At 56.7% G+C, this 19,701-nt stretch overlaps 1 protein-coding gene across 1 annotated transcript in view; it reads right to left on the reverse strand.

Annotated features, from left to right (window-relative positions):
* LOC104306153 (collagen alpha-1(I) chain-like) overlaps positions 1–13,463 on the reverse strand; it is a 95,466-nt gene extending 82,003 nt beyond the window's left edge. The window contains exon 1 of the mRNA XM_054174185.1: positions 13,361–13,463. Within this exon, the coding sequence (XP_054030160.1) occupies positions 13,361–13,457 (97 nt within the window). The 5' untranslated portion in view covers positions 13,458–13,463. The remainder of the gene's footprint in view (positions 1–13,360) is intronic.
* Between the last annotated feature and the right edge of the window lie 6,238 nt (positions 13,464–19,701).

Here is a 19,701-nt window from a genome sequence, read left to right on the forward strand (position 1 = left end):
GCACACTGCTGGCTCATGTTCAGCCTGCTGTCAATCAGCAGCCCCAGGTCCCTCTCTGCCTGGCTGCTCTCAGCCACTCTGCCCCCAGCCTGTAGCTCTGCCTGGGGTTGTTGTGGCCAAAGTGCAGCCCCTGGCACTTGGCTGTGTTCAATCTCATGCCAGATCTCTGGATATGCCAAAAATCTCCATCTTAACTTCTCCTTTGAGCCCAATAGCTGTGCCTGGACTTGGGAGAACATCTTCCCCTTTAGCAACAAACAAACCAACCCCAAGTCTCATCTTGGTTTAAGGTCCTCCCAGCAACCAGATCTCCTCCACAAACCCACAGCTAAGTCAGCAGGCCAGCAGCTAAGTCAGTAATACATACAGTCAGCATCTGGGTTGTTCCAGCTAATGTGGGAGGCAGCAATTACACCCAGCAGAGCTGTGGAAGAAAATCAGCAACCCTTTTACTGCAGGAAGGTAGAGGATTCCCCAAGGTCCACTCATTTGGAGAGGAAAGCCATGAGCAACAGGTCATAAAATGAACTCATGAATAAGGATTCCAAAGCTGCCCACCCTGGGCACTTGGTCCCCTCCCTACAAAAGACCTACCACAAGAAGTTCCTCCTCAAAGAAAGTCTAACAGCTTGAAGCCTTACCCTGCAAAGGGCCATGGACCTGCACTCTTCACAGGCTCACAGGGTGCCAGGGAAGGGAATCATAGAATCAACCAGGTTGGAAAAGACCTCAGAGATCAGCAAGTCCAACTTATCACCCAACACCTCCTGACAACTAAACCATGGCTCCAAGTGCCACATCCAATCCCCTCTTGAACACCTCCAGGGATGGTGACTCCACCACCTCCCTGGGCAGCACATTCCCATGGCCAATCTCTCTTGCTGGGAAGAATTTCTTCCACATCTCCAGCCTAAACCTCCCCTGGCACAGCTTCAGACTGTGTCCTCTTGTTCTGGTGCTGGGTGCCTGGGAGAAGAGACCAACCCCCACCTGGCTCCAACCTCCCTTCAGGGAGTTGGAGAGAGCAATGAGGTCTCCCCTGAGCCTCCTCTTCTGCAGGCTAAGCAACCCCAGCTCCCTCAGCCTCTCCTCCCAGGGCTGTGCTCCAGACCCCTCCCCAGCCTTGTTGCCCTTCTCTGGACGTGAGGCATCATCAGCCAGAAAGCATTCACCAGGCAGAGGACAAAGGGACAGCTGATAGCTGACAGCTGATCCTCTTCTCCAGGCTGAACCACCCCAGCTCCCTCAGCCTCTCCTCATAGAGACCTCTGGATTCCATCCAGTCCAACCCCCCCTGCCAGAGCAGGAGCATAGAAGGCAGGGCAGGTCACACAGGAACACATCCAGGCAGGGCTTGAAAGTCTGCAGAGAAGGAGGCTCCACAGCCTCTCTGCTGAAGCATGGTGCAAGGTTTTGCAAGAGCTGCCTAGCCCAAGCAGGGAGGGTGGGAGCTGAGGCAGAGGAAGTTCCATTGCACATGAGGGGGACAGAGCCCTGGAGCAGGCTGCCCAGGGGGGTAGTGGAGTCTCCCTCTCTGGAGATACTCAGAACCCACCTGGCTGTGTTCCTGTGTGACCTGCCCTAGGTGACCCTGCTCTGGCAGGGGGCTTGGACTGGAGGAGCTTTGGAGGCCCCTTCCAGCCCCTGACATTCTGTGGTCCCACAGAGCAGTGACGCAGAGGCAGATGGGCACCACCTTGGGTCAGCTTTACCAAGCTGCAGCATGCAGCTCTCCCTGGGAGTCCCCACCTCTCACCCAGCCCCCAGACTTCCCAGGGGAGCAGGGGGAAGCCTTGACCTGCCTGGCAATGGCAGTGTCTGACTTACAGCCACCAAAGGGGACTTCAGCCCCACGAGATTTGATGCCAAGAGCTGGTGGAAGGTGCCTGACAACAAGAAAGCACCTGGCCATGAACTGTGGTTTGGGGAGAAGAAATACACACTCATCCTCATCTATACCCCACTGGCAAGGGGGAAGGGGGTGGGAAGGAGGCAGGGAGGAGGCTTTCATCCTCCTTACCAGCTGCAGGAGCAGGTCTGAGGCAGCTGTGCCCTGCTTTGCTTTGGTCCCTGCAATGCACCAATCCCCACACAGTATCACACTGCAGTAGAGGTTGGAAGGGACCTCAAGAGATCATTGAGTCCAACCCCAGCAGCAGGAAGGATGGAGGGGAGGAGGGAATTTCCTGCTGCCTTTTCCTGCTGCCTGTGGAGTTTGGGAAAGCTCAGCCCTTTACCTGCCACCTGCCCCAGGCTGAAGTCTTGCTCAAACCCTGCTGTGCAAGGAACCTGAGCCCTTCTCTCCTGCCAGGTGTGTGCAGAACCTTGCAGTGAGTGCCATGGAACTGGAACAAATTGTGCAACCTCTCATTTAGGTCGTGGGAGAGAGCCTGGGACTTGATTGCCTGGCTTTGCTCAGAAGCCAGAGGGCAGAAACAGGAGCTTTGTGAAATGGAAACCAACCTCCTCACCTGGGAATGAAGGTCACAGAATCAACCAGGTTGCAAAAGACCTCAGAGATCATCGAGTCCAACCTCTCACCCAACACCTCCTGACTACTGAACCACAGCACCAAGTGCCACATCCAGTCCCCTCTTGAACACCTCCAGGGATGGGGACTCCACCACCTCCCTGGGCAGCACATCCCAATGGCTAACAACTCTCTCTGGGAAGAACTTTCTTCTCACCTCCAGCCTAAACCTCCCCTGGCACAGCTTGAGACTGTGTCCTCTTGTTCTGGTGTTGCTTGCCTGGGAGAAGAGACCAACCCCCACCTGGCTACAACTTCCCTTCAGGGAGTGGGAGAGAGCAAGAAGGTCTCCCCTGAGCCTCCTCTTCTCCAGGCTAAGCAACCCCAGCTCCCTCAGCCTCTCCTCCCAGGGCTGTGCTCCAGACCCCTCCCCAGCTTCATTGCCCTTCTCTGGACACCTTCAAGTCTCTCAATGTCCTTCTTAAATTGAGGGGCTCAGAACTGGGCACAGGACTCAGTGAGCCACCCCTCTGCCCTCTGAGTCCAGGGGCACAATGACTTCCCTGCTCCTGCTGGCCACACTCTTCCTGATGCAGGCCAGTTCCCTGCTGCAGCCACTCAGCTCTGATAGTGAGCCTCTGCCATCAGCTTTGCAGCCACTAAGCTCCTGCAAAATCCCTGACAGCCACACCACAAACCATCTCAGAGCCATCTCCGTGGGACACCTCCCCCCAGCCCAGCTTGCTCACAGCCTCATCCAACCTGGCCTCGAACATCTCCAGGGAGGAGGCAGCCTCCTTGGGCAACCTGTGCCAGTGCCTCCCCACCCTCACTGGAAAGAATTCCTTCCTCATCTCCAGTCTCAGCCTCCCCTTTTCCAGCTTCAATCCCTTTCCCCTCATCCTATCACCACAAGCCCCTTGTAAAAAGCCTCTCCCCAGCTCTCCTGGAGCTGCCTTCAGGTACTGGAAGGCTGCTCTAAGAAGGTCTCCCTGGAGCCTCCTCTTCTGCAGGCTGAGCATCCTCAGCTGTCCCAGCCTGTCCCCGGAGGGGAGCTGCAAACCGAAAACGTTCCAAATGCTCCGGTAAGGGGAGGGGGAAAAAAACCCCAACCCAAACCACCACCAAACCCCAAGCAGTCACAGCCCAGAGCTGAGGAGCTGTGTAAAACCTCCTTCCTCCCGCAAGGCTGGCTGCCGGAATAGGAGATGCAATTTCCAACCCCCTCTGCATCGCTAACGACCTTTTAATAGCTCTCATTACGGAACATCTCGCTCGGCCCCGGCGCATCCCTGCCTGCCAAAATGAAGCTCCAGCACTTCCACCAGGCAAAGCCCAGCTGCCTCATGCAGCCACTCAAAGCCCTCAGAGAAAAGAAAGAAACCTCTTCAGAAGGCAGCTCTGGCCACGGGAAGGTCTCACTCCTGCGCAGATGCACTCCGCCGATGGCAGCTCGTTTAACCTGCCCTTTGCATCCAGCCCTTCCAGCTCCCACTGGAAGCTGCCATGGAAAAGGAGAATAGAATAGAATAGAATGGAATGGAATGGAATGGAATGGAAGAGAAGAAGAGAGAAGAGAAGAGAAGAGAAGAGAAGAGAAGAGAAGAGAAGAGAAGAGAAGAGAAGAGAAGAGAAGAGAAGAGAAGAGAAGAGAAGAGAAGAGAAGAGAAGAGAAGAGAAGAGAAGAGAAGAGAAGAGAAGAGAAGAGAAGAGAAGAGAAGAGAAGAGAAGAGAAGAGAAGAGAAGAGAAGAACTAACCAGGTTGGAAAAGACCTCAGAGATCATCAAGTCCAACCTATCACCCAACACCATCTGATCAACTCAACCATGGCACCAAGTGCCTCAGCCAGGCTCTTCCTAAACACCTCCAGGGATGGGGACTCCACCACCTCCCTGGGCAGCACATTCCCATGGCCAATCTCTCTTGCTGGGGAGAATTTCTTCCTCACCTCCAGCCTAAACCTCCCCTGGCACAGCTTCAGACTGTGTCCTCTTGTTCTGGTGCTGCTTGCCTGGGAGAAGAGACCAACCCCCACCTGGCTACAACCTCCCTTCAGGGAGTTGGAGAGAGCAAGAAGGTCTCCCCTGAGCCTCCTCTTCTCCAGGCTAAGCAACCCCAGCTCCCTCAGCCTCTCCTCCCAGGGCTGTGCTCCAGACCCCTCCCCAGCTTTGTTGCCCTTCTCTGGACACCTTCCAGCATCTCAACATCTTTCCTAACCTGAGGAGCCCAGAACTGGACACAGGACTCAAGGTGTGGCCTCAGCAGTGCTGAGCACAGGGCACAAGGACTTCCCTGCTCCTGCTGGCCACACTCTTCCTGGTGCAGGCCAGGATGCCCTTGGCCTTCTTGGCCCCCTGGGCACACTGCTGGCTCATGTTCAGCCTGCTGTCACCCAGTACCCCCAGGTCCCTCTCTGCCTGGCTGCTCTCAGCCACTCTGCCCCCAGCCTGTAGCACTGCCTGGGGTTGCTGTGGCCAATGTGCAGAACCTGGCACTCAGACTTGGAGATACTGCAGGGAGGAGGAGGCAGCAGCTGCTCCCAGTTGCTCAGAGCTGGTGATGGAAAGGGGGAGAGCAGCAAGGGGGTGGTTTGTGTGGTTCATGCTGGTTTAACTCATCTGCAGCCATCTGCTCCCAAGTGCTCTCCAAGCTGGGGCACCAAGCAGCCAGCAATAAGGTTTTTCCTCCCCAAAAGAAAAGGAAAGAAAAAGATAAAGCAGGGATGCTGGGCCAGTTTCTCATCACATACTGGGCCAGTTTCTCATCTCATACTGGGCCAGTTTATCTCATCAATATCATCCAGATGAGCTGCTATGAAAGATCCCAGGCCCTGCTTGTGACCTGCTTCTGTCTCTACCCTGCCCTAGTGAGGCCATATCAAGAGTCCAGATATGGGCTCCCCAGATCAAGAGACAAGGGTCTCTCCAGCCTGTCACCCAACACCTCCTGACTACTAAACCATGGCTCCAAGTGCCACATCCAAACCCCTCTTGAGCACCTCCAGGAATGGGGACTCCTCTCCTCTCCTCTCCTCTCCTCTCCTCTCCTCTCCTCTCCTCTCCTCTCCTCTCCTCTCCTCTCCTCTCCTCTCCTCTCCTCTCCTCTCCTCTCCTCTCCTCTCCTCTCCTCTCCTCTCCTCTCCTCTCCTCTCCTCTCCTCTCCTCTCCTCTCCTCTCCTCTCCTCTCCTCTCCTCTCCTCTCCTCTCCTCTCCTCTCCTCTCCTCTCCTCTCCCTCTCCTCTCCTCTCCTCTCCTCTCCTCTCCTCTCCTCTCCTCTCCTCTCCTCTCCTCTCCTCTCCTCTCCTCTCCTCTCCTCTCCTCTCCTCTCCTCTCCTCTCCTCTCCTCTCCTCTCCTCTCCTCTCCTCTCCTCTCCTCTTCTCTCCTCTCCTCTCCTCTCCTCTCCTCTCCTCTCCTCTCCTCTCCTCTCCCTCTCCTCCCTCTCCCTATCCCTCTCCTCTCCTCTCCTCTCCTCTCCTCTCCTCTCCTCTCCTCTCCTCTCCTCTCCTCTCCTCTCCTCTCCTCTCCCTCTCCTCTCCTCTCCTCTCCTCTCCCTCTCCTCTCCTCTCCCTCTCCTCTCCTCTCCTCTCCTCTCCTCTCCTCTCCTCTCCTTCTCTTCTCTTTCTCCGCATGGCAGGAGGGTTGGAAGTGGATGATCCCTTCCAACCCAAACCATTCTCTGATCTAACCAGCCAGCACCAACACCAGGCCACCCTTGTGCCCAGCAGCACCAGGATCACCCTGAGGTGACCTGAAGTGGCCTTTAACCCCCACAGGAATTACACTGTGGGGAGAGCCAGGCAAAGCTCCACGTGGGTAATTAGTGCTGCACTAATTGCCATCATTGTGGGCCACAGAAACGCTGTCAAGGTTGATGTGCCCTAAACAGAAGCTGATTTTTGGCACTGAGTTGCTCTTTTGAGTCCTCAGAGTGGGAAAGGCAGAGGAGGAGGCTGCTGAAGTCCTGCAGAAGTTGCTTTCTTAATTGATGCCCACAGGAGAGCAAAACTTTCCAGCCCACTGCCCTGGCACAGGGGCTGCAGGTTGAATGAAGCCTTTGCACAGTGAATGAACAACAGGGACAAGGAATCCCTTTGGTGGCAGTCAGGAAGCTCTTCTCTCTGCCAGCATCACTGCCTGGCCCTGGTGGAGCAGAGCCCAGGGTAGCAGCAGGTCTGCTCACCCTGCTACACTCCAGCAGGGCCAAGTGCTCCCAGGGCACTTGCTGAGCTCTCCCATGCTGGCTATGGAGGACAGGGACAGATCACAGAGGCTCACAGGATGTTAGGGCTTGGAAGGGACCTCCAGAGATCTTTGAGTCCAATCCCCTGCCAGGACAGGAGCATAGAATCCAGCACAGGGCACACAGGAACACATCCAGATGGGGCTGGGAAGGCTCCAGAGAAGGAGACTCCACAACCTCTCTGGGCAGCCTGCTCCAGGGCTCTGGGACCCTCACAGGGAAGAAGTTCCTCATGCTGAAGTGGAACCTCCTGTGCTGTAGCTTATATCCCTTGTCCCTTGTCCTATGCCAGGGTGCAAGTGAGCAGAGCCTGTCCCTGTCCCCTCCCTGTGCCAGCCTGGTTTGTGGAAAAATAGAGAGCAAAGCACACACAGAAACAAAACCTGGCTGTGCCATGGCAGGCTGGGGGGGAAGAGCATCCACTCTCTTTTCAGCTGAAGGAAATGAGCTCCCAGTGCTCACCTCTGTGCTCCAAAATGCTACTGAGGTGACAGGCAGGAGACCCTGGCCCTGGGCAAGAGCTGCAATCCCCCTGCAGCCCCTCCATGGAGTGTGTCCAGAGCAGGGCCACAAGGATGAGCAGAGGGCTGGAGCTGCTCTGCTATGAGGACAGACTGAGGGAGCTGGGGCTGTTCAGTCTGGAGAAGAGAAGGCTCCAGGGAGAGCTTATTGTGGCTTCCAGTATCTGCAGGGGGCTACAGGAAAGCTGGGGAGGGACTTTTGAGGGTGTCAGGGAGTGACAGGAGTGGGAGGGATGGAGCAAACTAGAAATGGGGAGATTGAGATTGGATGCTAGGAAGAAGTTGTTCCCTATGAGGGTGGTGAGAGCCTGGCACAGGTTGCCCAGGGAGGTGGTGGAAGCCTCCTGCCTGGAGGTGTTTGCAGCCAGGCTGGATGTGGCTGTGAGCAACCTGCTGTGGTGTGAGGTGTCCCTGCCCATGGCAGGGGGGTTGGAACTGGCTGAGCCTTGAGGTCCCTTCCAACCCTGACCATTCTCTGGTTCTATGTGGACACAGCACTTTGGGACATGGTTTAATGGTGTCTCTGTCTGACACCATGGTGGTGTAGGCCAGCGTTGATCTTGATGATGATCTGTGATTCTCTGATCCCCATGGAGCAGGGCTCCTTCTTCACACCCTGCAGAGCTGCACCCAGCTGGAGCCACCAGCACCAAGCCCCAGCACCCACAGTCCCCAGGTACCACCTGATCCCCACCACCTCTCCAAAGGATGTCCTGAGCCTTCCTTCCCAAACAAGGCTCAAGCAACCCCAAAGCCCACAGGAACGATGGCAGGGACCAGGGCAGGAAGCTCTTCTCCCTAGAGGCTGAGCCATGACCGTTCACAGCCGCTGCTGGTGGTCCCCCAGCCAACTCCCCTTGCCCACACAGGCTTAACACCAGCCCTGTGCTGACTACAGAGCCTGTGAGAGTGAGGATGAAGGCTCTGTGTATGCACAGCACACCCTGAACACGCACAAAGAGCTCCCTCCAGCTCCCTCAGCCAGGGGTGGGACGAGGTTACGTCAGCCCCCACAGCACAGACCTCAACCAGGAGCAGATGGTGGCTCCTCCTGCAAGAAATGAAGAGATTTTGGGAGACTGCTGCAAGGGAAGGGGTGGGGACAGCTACCCTGAGCTGCTTCTCGCACCAAACCCTGTATCCACCCCTCAGACAACTCCAGCTTGCTGGAGGCAAACTGAAAACCAGCCTGGCTTAGCCTGGGCTGGAGCACTGGGAGCTGGAGCTGCTTGCTGGCCCTGCCTGGGAGAGCAGAGAGGCTTCTATGAGCACAGACTGAGGGAGTTGGGGCTGTTCAGTCTGGAGAAGAGAAGGCTCCAGGGAGACCTAGTTGTGGCCTTCCAGGATCTGAAGGAGGCTATAAGAAAGCTGGGGAGGGACTTTTGAGGGTGTCAGGGAGGGATAGGACTGGGGGGGATGGAGCACAACTAGAAATGGGTAGGTTCAGATTGGATGTGAGGAAGAAGTTGTTCCCCATGAGGGTGGTGAGAGCCTGGCACAGGCTGCCCAGGGAGGTGGTGGAAGCCTCATCCCTGGAGGTTTTTGCAGCCAGGCTGGAGGTGGCTGTGAGCAACCTGCTGTAGTGTGAGGTGTCCCTGGCCATGGCAGGGGGGTTGGAACTGGCTGATCCTTGAGGTTCTTTCCAACCCTGACAGTTCTATGATTCTGGCAACACTTGGAGAAGGGCAGGCAGCAGTTTGGGTGCCACAGTGCATGGCCCAGTTCAGCTGTTTGTCTTTCCACAGGTCCAGTGCCTGTATCACCCAGCTCTCACCTCCTTGGTGGGTTTATGTCATCAGAAACCTGCAGCAAGCAGCTCTGCTCTAGAAAAAGCCTCCCCCAAGGACCAGCACTTGTGTGTCCTTGAATCCCTTCCAGAGAGTCACAGAACTGTTGGGGCTGGAAGAGACCTTTGAGCTCATCAAATCCATCTGCTTGCCTAGAGCTCCCAGTCCCACCGTGCTGCTTAGCCACCACCACTAACCCAGGTCCCTCAGCACCCCTTCCATGTGTCTTTTAAACACCTCCAGGGGTGGTGACTCCACCAGCTCCCTGGGCAGCCTGTTCCAATGCCTCACCACTCTTGCAAGAAAGAAATTGTTCCTCATATCCAACCTAAACCTCCCCTGGTGCAGCTTGAGGCCATTTCCTCTTGCCCTGTCATTAGTTACTTGGCAGAAGAGGCCAACACCAGCCTCACCCCAACCTCCTTTCAGGGAGCTGTAGAGAGCAGTGAGCTCTCCCCTCAACCTCCTCCAGGCTGAACCCTCCCAGTTCCTTCAGCCTCTCCTCACCAGACCTGCTCTCCAAACCCCTCACCGGCTTCATTGCCCTTCTCTGCCCCCCCTCCAGCACCTCAGTGTCTCTCACACTGCAGTGCCCAGACTGGACACAGCAGCCCAGGTGCAGTCTCCCCAGTGCTGAGCACAGGGGTAGGATCACTGCCTTACTCCTGGCACCTTCCACACCGTGTGGGAACGTGGATGTGCTCCCTCAGACCTGGCACACAGCTCACTGCAACAAACTCTCTGGGGTTTGAGTCCTCTGTCTGCAGGGAGCAGAGCAGACTGACTCCTGGGGTGGCCACTTCAACCCCCCAGGCAGCAGCAATCCCACCCTTCAACCCCCTTTGAAAGGCCCCAACAAACCCAGCCTGGCTCTGCCCTTCACCCTCTGGTGCAGAAACCCTTGGCTAGGAGGAGCACATGAGAGGCCTCTGAGATAAAAGCTGCATTGTAAGAGGTCCCTGGTGGGCTCTGCCTGGGGGCTCTCCTAGCTCCTGCAAGCCCCCAAGTTGTAACCCTTCATTCTCTGCCTTCACAGGGTCAAAGAGCTGCAGGGGAAGGCAGCAGAGATGCTCTCTGTGATGGGGACAGAGGCAGTGGCTCCTGTGTTTCTGCCACTCTGAATGCACAGTTCAGGGCTTTGGGGGGTAAATTACACCACTGTTGAATTGCCTCACTGAGGAGTCCACAGGGCATGCACTGAAGGGTCAAAGGGAGATGCCACACAGCCCAAAGTTGGTGTTTCTGGATGCTCAGGGCCTCCTCTGGCCCTGCTCCAACAGGTCCCTGGCTGTGCTGAGGACTCCAGAGCTGCCCCAGCACTGCAGGGAGGTCTCAGCAGAGCACAGCAGAGGGGCAGAATCCCCTCCTGCCCCTACTCCTGCCCACACTGCTGGGGATGCAGCCCAGGACAGGCTGGGGCTGGGCTGGCAGCACTTGGTGCCAGCTCCTGCCCAGGTTCTCACCAACCAACACCCCCAAGCCCTTCCCCACAGGGCTGCTCTCCCTCCCTTCATTCCCCAGCCTGTGCTGATACCAAGGGCTGCCCTGACCCATCTGGGACCTTGCACTTGGCCATGTGGAACCTCAGGCTGTTCACAAGGGTCCACTTCTTCAGCCTGTCCAGGTCCCCCTGGATGGATCCCATCCCTCAGCCGTGCCAACCACACTGCTCAGCCTGGGGTCAGCTGCAAGCCTGCTAAGGGTGCACACAATCCTGCCACTGTCCTCCTCAGAGCAGGATTGCTCCATCAGCAGGGACTGGCTGGAGAACAAGAGCCTCAACCCTAAAGAGCTCTCCTATTTAGAATAGAATAGAATAGAATTAACCAGGGGTTGGAAAAGACCTCAGAGATCATCCAGTCCAACCTATCACCCAACACCATCTGATCAACTCAACCATGGCACCAAATGCCTCAGCCAGGCTCTTCCTAAACACCTCCAGGGATGGGGACTCCACCACCTCCCTGGGCAGCACATTCCAGTGGCCAATCTCTCTTGCTGGGGAGAATTTCTTCCTCACCTCCAGCCTAAACCTCCCCTGGCACAGCTTGAGACTGTGTCCTCATGTTCTGGTGCTGCTTGCCTGGCAGAAGAGACCAAGCCCCACCTGGCTACAACCTTCCTTCAGGGAGTTGCAGAGAGCAAGAAGGTCTCCCCTGAGCCTCCTCTTCTGCAGGCTAAGCAACCCCAGCTCCCTCAGCCTCTCCTCCCAGGGCTGTGCTCCAGACCCCTCCCCAGCTTTGTTGCCCTTCTCTGGACACCTTCCAGCAGCTCAACATCTTTCCTAACCTGAGGAGCCCAGAACTGGACACAGGACTCAAGGAGTGGCCTGAGCAGTGCTGAGCACAGAGCACAAGGACTTCCCTGCTCCTGCTGGCCACACTGTTCCTGATGCAGGCCAGGATGCCCTTGGCCTTCTTGGCCCCCTGGGCACACTGCTGGCTCATGTTCAGCCTACTATCACCCACTACCCCCAGGTCCTTTTCTTGGCAAACCCACACACAGGGAGGTCTGTGCCCCGCTCACCAGCAGAATGCACCATAAAACCTGAAACCCTGCCTGAGCTCATGACCTCTCCCAGTCTGGGCAGCAGTGATCAGAAGGCAGAGCCACACACCTGGATGATGAGCAGTCAAATCCTCCTCAGGGCTGGACTCAAAGGAAATAAAACCATCAGGAGCTGAAGCTTCCTAAAGCTGCTGCAGCCAGCTGGCCCTTCCAGCTCTTCCCTTCCCTGCTGTGCCCAGGGAAAGGCTGGGCTGCAGACAGCCTCCTTGGCTCTCCCCCTTGCTTCCCACAGAGCCCAACACCCTCACTGGAGTTACAGAAAGGACTTATCACCTCCCACGTTCCTCGGTTCAGCCTCAATCCCCTTGCACCTTATCCCCGCTTGGATTTCACTCCGGTTCCAGCCCTTGGAATGCAGCTCCCAGCTCGGCTTCCCAGGCTGTGAAATGCATCTCTCCAGCCTCGTTTCCCAGCCAAGCTTCAGTGGTAGTTAAGCTCTACCAAGACAAATCAGTGGTTTCCCTCTCAGCAGCACATTCCCACCGATCTGGCTGGTCTGAGGCCCCTGGCACACTCAGACACATTTTTGGCCAGGGGTTTGAGGTCACCCCCTCTTGCTCAGGACCTGGAAGTGTTAGCACGATGCAAATGCAGCAGCAAACATCTTGCTGCTGCTGCCCCCGAAGCAAGCATCCCTTTTAACAGCCACTTCAAGAACACATTTGTCATCCCCCACCCAGCCCACCACCTCCCAGGGACAAGTCCCAGTCCCAGCCCCCCCCCCCCCCCCCCCTCCGACTATGGACCTGCTTGGCTTGGAGTTTTCCTGAGCCAAGCCAGTCCTGTACCCTGCTTTACAGGGTGAGGAGCCTGGAGCTCCCTGTGCCTATCCCAGGTGAGCTCTGGCCATAGGGAGGGACAAGGCTCAGCATTCCCAAGTTTCATGAAAGGTTTCAGGACAGTGACTCAATGAGCAGCTGCAGAGGGGAGAGAGGAGGGACACGATGGAGAGACGTTGGAGGATGGAGAGAGACATGGAACATGCTGCGGTGCCCCGGACACAGGAATAGACCCAGCTGTGGCACAGGGATTGGTTTGAGTCGGAAGAGGCTTTAAAGGGACCGTAAAGGGACCCTCCAAGCCCCCTGCAGTCAGCAGGGAGATCTGCAACTAAAGCAGGCTGCTCAGATCCCCGAAGAGCCTGAGCTCCAACTCCTCCGGGGATGGGGCATCCACAACTTCTCTGGGCAACCTGTTCCAGGCTCTCTTGACCTCCCGGTGAAGACACGCACCCCCCAGCATGGCACGTTGCACACCGGGGATGCCAGCTCCGGGGCAGAGGCACCCCGTGCCCCGCCACCAAGACCCTCACACGCACTGAGAATAGAATAGAATTAACCAGGTTGGAAGAGACCTTCGACATCATCGAGTCCAACCTATCACCCAGCACCATCTGATCAACTAAACCACGGCACCAAGCGCCCCATCCAGTCTCTTCCTAAACACCTCCAGGGATGGTGACTCCACCACCTCCCTGGGCAGCCCCCAAACAGAGCCCTTCCCTGCCATCCCCCCACACCTCTGCCCGCTCCCTGCAGCCCACGGCGAACGCCGTTGGCGGGGAGGAAGGGGGGAAGCCTTTCCGCTCCCCCAGGCAAGCGGAGGCTGCCCCGGGGCAGGGGCTGCAGGGGCTCCCCCCGGCAGAGCGCAGCAGCCGCCGGCCGCCCGGGGCCCGCAGCGCCGTGCTCGCAGTGCATCCTAGCGGGGACCGCGGCGCCCAGCAGCCCGCCCAGGGATGCCCGAGCCCCGCCGCTCCCCGCCGCTGCCCCGTACCTGCGTGCAGCCCCGATCCCGGCTCGGGGGGCTCCAGCCCCGCCGGGCACAGGGGCAGGGCCCAGAGCAGCGCCAGCGCCAGCGCCCCGCCGCGCATCGTGCGCCCGGCCCCGGAGCCGCCGCATCCCGGTCCCGGCCCCGCCACCGGGACAGGCCCGGCCCCGGCTCCGCCGCCCCCGCCCCGCTCCGCCCCGGCCCGCCCGGCGCTGCCGGGACCCCTGCGGGGAGGGGGCGCTTCCCTCCGCAACTGCGGCACCGGGATGGGGAGCGGTGGTCAACGGCGCCCCCTCTGCACGCCCCGAAGTCAGACGAGCTTCCGACGACCCCCGGGTTTGCGGGGGGGATCCCCACATAGACCCCCGTGTGGAGAGCTGGACGGGGTACAGACAGACAGACTGACAGCGACACGGACACAGGGACGCACAGATGGACGGACACGGACACATGGACACCGGGACACACAAACACAGACACATGGACACAGAGACATGGGTGGGGTTTGGGGTGCTTTGCCCCCAGAGCTGTACCCCAGCCTGCTGGGGACCTGACCCTGCACCCACAGGGTGATGGGGACAGAGCAGCCCCCGCTGCAGTATCTGGGGGGTGAGGGAGGGTCCCCCACTCTCCTGTGAGACCTGTATGGTGTTCAGCATTGAACTCTTCCCTCCTCATCCAGCCTGGACCAGCTCTCCCCCTCCTTGGCAATGCACGGGTTAAATCCCACCTCACCCAGGTTCTGCCCTGCCCTCTCACCACTGCGGTGGGAAATGAGGTTTCTAGAAGCTTCCCTCATGGATTCCCAGCTGCTGCTTGGCCTCGAGGAGAGGAGAGCCCAGCTGGGTGCAGAAGGAGCTGCACTCACCCCGCTCTGCCCGCTGCGTGCCCTGACTCGGCTGGTCAAGGACACCAAGGGCAGAGACACACCAGGATTTGTCTGCTTTGCCGTGTAGAGGACTTTATTTGTCAAGAACAAGTGACACAGGGTCGCCTTTCCTTCCTCAGGTGCTGCTGAACGCCTCCCGGCCCCACAGCCACGGCCGCCGGTCCTGGCAGCGCATCAGCTGGCCTGGCTCGTGGCTCTGGCTGGCAGCCGGTCTCTGCTGCGGGCCCTGGAACCTCCTCACAGCGCAGAGGCTCCTCTCACACACCACCACCCTGCTGCAGGGCCTTAGGTGGATCACCTGCAGGACCAGACCTTTGGGGTGGAGAACTGAAAATCCAGGTCTTCTGGGTGGATCACCTGCAGGACCAGGTCTTTTAGATGCATCACCTGCTGCAGAACCAGACCTTCTGGGTGGATCACCATCAGAACCAGGTCTTTTAGATGCATCACCTGCTGCAGAACCAGACCTTTTGGGTGGATCACCTGCAGGACCAGGTCTTTTAGGTGGATCACCTACAAAACCAGACCTTTTGGGTGGATCACCTGCAGGACCAGGTCTTTTAGGTGGATCACCTGCAAACCACTAGGTCTTTTAAATGGATCACCTTCAGAACCAGGTCTTTTGGTTGGATCACCTGCAGCAGGTGGATCACCTACAAAACCAGATCTTTTGGGTGGAGAACTGAAAATCCAGGTCTTTTAGGTGCATCACCTGCAGCAGAACCAGGTCTTTTAGGTGGATCACCTGCAGAACCAGGTCTTTTAGGTGGACCACCTGCACAACCAGGTCTTTTGGGTGGATCACCTCCAAACCACCAGGTCTTTTAACTGTTCTCCACTCCACGAAGAGGTGAGGGGGAAACCCTCATCAAAGGCATGCACTTATCCATCCACAGTCCCCTTGGCTCAGCTCAGCACCTCCCTGTTAAGCACTCTCTCTCCTTTCACTGACCCCAGTAACACAACCACAGCCACTCCCCTTCCTCAGCCTCCTGTGGGGAAAAAGGGGGTTTACATCCCTGGGGGTATCTCAGGCTTTTGTGGGGGAGAAGCTGGACAAGCACCATGCCTCCTCCTCCCCCTTCTCCTCCTCCACCTCCTCCTGTTCTGTTCATGCCATGCTGGGCAGAGAAAAGGCTGCCAGAAAGAGAGAACTAATGAAACCAGCCACAGACAAAGGCAGTGCTGGGATATTCTGTTTCAGAGCAATGACAGAAAGTGGAGATGAGGATGAAACGAAGCAGGCATGGCCACTGATACTGTTTGCTTTGAATTAACACAGCTCTGCTCCAGCAGCATCTCCCAGGCTTCCTCTGCAGGCAAAAGGGCTTTAATCTGCTGTTTGGGAGCTGGTTGGCTCAGACCTCCCTTCTCAAACAGCCTCAGCAACTCCTTCGTGCTGACTCACCCACCTCAGGACTTCACCCCCACAAACATTTGCCTCAGCAGCACGCAGAGCTCCTCACCACTCTCACCAGGAGTCAGTCCCTGGCTTGCCATCAGTTTTGTTACTGCTCCTTGGCTTTGAATTCCCTCCAAGGAACCAACACATCCTCTACTGAGATGCCATGTTCCTAGTGACACCCTGCCTGCAGGTATACAACCCCCCCTCAGGGATTCCAGACCCTGAGCCATGAGGGAGGCAGAGTGACCTGCAGGAGCTCAGGAGATGTCCTCTCTTCTGCACTCTCATGCTGGTTGAGCCTGGGCAGTTTAGTCCCCTCGAGATGTCTTGGTTTGCTTTTCTTGTCACATGAGGATGCAAACCCAGCCTCTTCTGCAAAGTGTTTTGGAATGTGAGTTTTGGAACTGGCCAGCACTGAGCTGATGTTTGGTTGCTGCAGTCAGGGTCAGTGCTGCAGTCACTTTCTGGAAGTGCTGCTTGCCACAGCCCTCAGACTATCAGGATTCTACTTGGGGCTGGCAAGAGGAATGAACAGCAGAACGCCAGCGTGGTGGGCCTTGGGATGAACCTCTGAGGATCATCCAGTCCAACAACCCTGCTAAAGCAGAGGCACCCCCAGCAGCTTGCCCAGGATCACAATGTCCAGGAGGGGCTGGAATCCCTCCAGAGGAGGGCAGCCTCTGGGGGCAGCCTGCTCCGGCACCCTCACAGCAAAGAATTTTCTCCTCCTCTTCAGGTGGAACCTCCTGGGTTCCAGTTTGTGCTCTCTTACACACCTTGAAGGACTCAGTCACTGCTGGGGTTTTTGGTAACCCTCAGCTCCAGTGGGTGTGAGTTTGCTGCCTCTTGAGCTCTTGTTGGATTGGAATGGGCTGCCCAGGGAGGTGGTGGAGTCCCCATCCCTGGAGGTGTTCAAGAGGGGATTGGATGTGGCACTTGGTGCTATGGTTTAGTCATGAGGTCTGTGGTGACAGGTTGGACTTGCTGATCTTTGAGGTCTCTTCCAACCTTGGTGATTCTGTGAGTGTGTCCCTCCTCAGACCAAGCATCTGTGGAGCCTCCACAAAGTCAACCACAGGCAGGGCTGATATCTTACAGAATCCCTCTTTGGGTTAAGCTACAGCTGGGGTCACAATGGATCTCATGGGCTGTCACTCCACACCTGAAATCCTGAGTTCAGTTTTGGGACTCTCACTCCAAGAAGGCCATTGAGGGGCTAGAGCAGGTCCACAGAGTAGCAATGAAGCTGGCAAAGGGTCTGGAGAACAGGGCTGGTGAGGAGCAGCTGAGGGAACTGGAGTTCTTTAGTCTGGAGAAGAGGAGGCTGAGGGAAGACCTCATTGCTCTCTACAACTCCCCAAAAGGAGGTTGGAGTGAGGTGGGGGTTGGTCTCGTCTCTCTAGTATCAGGGGATAGAACAAAAGGAAAAGGCCTGAAATTGTGCCAGGGGAGGGTTAGGTTGGACACTAGGAAAAATGTCTTTGCTGCCAGATTGGTCAAGGATTGGAACAGGCTGCACAGGGAGGTGCTGGAGTCCACCATCCCTGGAGGTGTTCAAGACAGGTGTGGCCATGGCACCTGGGTCCATGGTTTGATGGCTGGGGTGGTGTTGGGTTGATGGCTGGGTTGGATGATCCAACCCAAGCAATTTTATGATTCCATGACCATGAAAAGTTTCTTCCCAGCAAGGGTTCTCAGGCCCTGGCACAGGCTGTCCAGCCAGGTGCTGGAGTCACCATCCCTGGAGGGCTTTATAGGATACATGGATGTGACGCTGAGGGATGTGGTCTAGTGGTGGTGGCTTAGCAGCAGTGGTTGGATTGTGAGCTCTGGGTGAGCAGATGGACTTGATGAGCTCAGAGGTCTCCTCCACCCTCAACAGCTCTATGAGACTATGGACATGCTGGAAGGTGTCCAGAGAAGGGCCAGGAGGATGAGCAGAGGGCTGGAGCACCTCTCCTATGAGGACAGACTGAAGGAGTTGGGGCTGTTCAGTGTGGAGAAGAGAAGGCTCCAAGGTGACCTCATTGTGGCCTTCCAGTATCTGAAGGGGGCTACAGGAAGGCTGGGGAGGGACTGCTCAGGATCTCAGGCAGTGATAGGACTAGGGGGAATGGAATGAAGCTGGAGGTGGGAAGATTGAGGCTGGAGGTGAGGAGGAAGTTCTTCCCCATGAGAGTGGTGAAGGCCTGGAATGGGTTGTCCAGGGAGGTGGTTGAGGCCCCATCCCTGGAGGTGTTTAAGGCCAGGCTGGATGAGGCTCTGGCCAGGCTGATCTAGTGTGGGGTGTCCCTGCCCATGGCAGGGGGGTTGGAGCTAGGTGATCCTTGTGGTCCCTTCCAACCCTGACTGATTCTATGATTCTAAAGGGGTGGTCAGGGGGAGCTGCCTCCCACAGCTGCGGGTGGGAAGGAGCAGGGAGGGAGGGAGGGAGGCTGCTCTGCGGAGGGGCTCCCGGTCCCCAGGCACACTGTGAACACCAGCTGGGACTCACTCAGGGCTGCTTGACTTGGTGACTTTTGCTTTGTTTGGGTTGGTTTTGGTTTTTTGCTAAGTTTTTATTTTTAATTCAAGGACTTTTGCTTCCTACAAAATGTAACTGTAGAAACAGCTGCAGAATTCCAAGGCTGGCTGATCAATATCACTCAGGCAGCAAACGAGGCAATCACAGAACATTTGGTGTCTGTGTGTCTGTGGGAGCTTGGTTTTCCTCTTATTGTTCTTCCCCCCCACCCCCCCTTTCACAGAATCACAGAATCACCAAGGTTGGAAGAGACCTCAAAGATCATGAAGTCCAAGCTGTCACCCAACACCTCCTGACTATCCCATGGCACCAAGTGCCACATCCAGTCCCCTCTTGAACACCTCCAGGGATGGGGACTCCACCACCTCCCTGGGCAGCACATTCCAATGGCTAACAACTCTCTCTGGGAAGAACTTTCTCCTCACCTCCAGACTAAACCTCCCCTGGCACAGCTTGAGACTGTGTCCTCTTGTTCTGGTGCTGCTTGCCTGGGAGAAGAGACCAACCCCCACCTGGCTACAACCTCCCTGCAGGGAGTTGGAGAGAGCAAGAAGGTCTCCCCTGAGCCTCCTCTTCTGCAGGCTAAGCAACCCCAGCTCCCTCAGCCACTCCTCCCAGGGCTGTGCTCCAGACCCCTCCCCAGCTTTGTTGCCCTCCTCTGGACACCTTCAAGTCTCTCAATGTCCTTCTTAAATTGAGGGGCCCAGAATTAGACACAGGACTCAAGGTGTGGCCTAACCAGTGCAGAGTACAGGGCACAAGGACTTCCCTGCTCCTGTTGGCCACACTGTTCCTGATCCAGGCCAGGATGCCATTGGCCTTCTTGGTCACCTGGGCACACTGCTGGCTCATGTTTAGCTGCTGTCAATCAGCACCCCCAGGTCCCTCTCTGTTTGGCAGCTCTCAGCCACTCTGCCTGTAGCACTGCTTGGGGTTGCTGTGGCCAAAGTGCAGCACCTGGCACTTGGACTTGTTGAATGCCATCCTGTTGGCCTCTGCCCATCAGTCCAGTCAGTCAAGGTCCCTCTGCAGAGCCCTTATATTCTCTAACAGGTCAACTCCTGCTCCCAGCTTGGTGTCATCTGCAAATTTGCTGATGACTGACTCAATCCCCTCACCCAGCTCATCAGTGATGATATTAAAGAGGATGGGGCCCAGAACTGATCCTGGGGGACGCCACTGGTACCTGGCTGCCAGCTGGCTGTGGCACCATTCACCACCACTTTCTGGGCTCAGCCCTCCAGCCAGTTCCTTCTCTTTTGTGTTTTTTTTTTGGGGGGGTCAAGTTCCTCTTGTGTTGCATGGTTGGAACTCTGAACACTGCATTTTTCTTTTGTGGTGTTGGTTGGTTGGGTTTTTTTTTTTCCTCCTCCTTTGAATATAAACTTTTGCAACAAACCCCCAATGTATATCAAATATAATTAAAAATCAACAGCTGATGAGTAGTACATTGTATCAAAAAAGGTTAACCAAGATAAACATTTTGGTTGGTTGGTTGGTTTTCTTCCCATGCACATACTTGCTTGCTT

The sequence above is a fragment of the Dryobates pubescens genome, chromosome 29, assembly GCF_014839835.1.
Source record: "Dryobates pubescens isolate bDryPub1 chromosome 29, bDryPub1.pri, whole genome shotgun sequence".
Taxonomy (NCBI): domain Eukaryota; kingdom Metazoa; phylum Chordata; class Aves; order Piciformes; family Picidae; genus Dryobates; species Dryobates pubescens.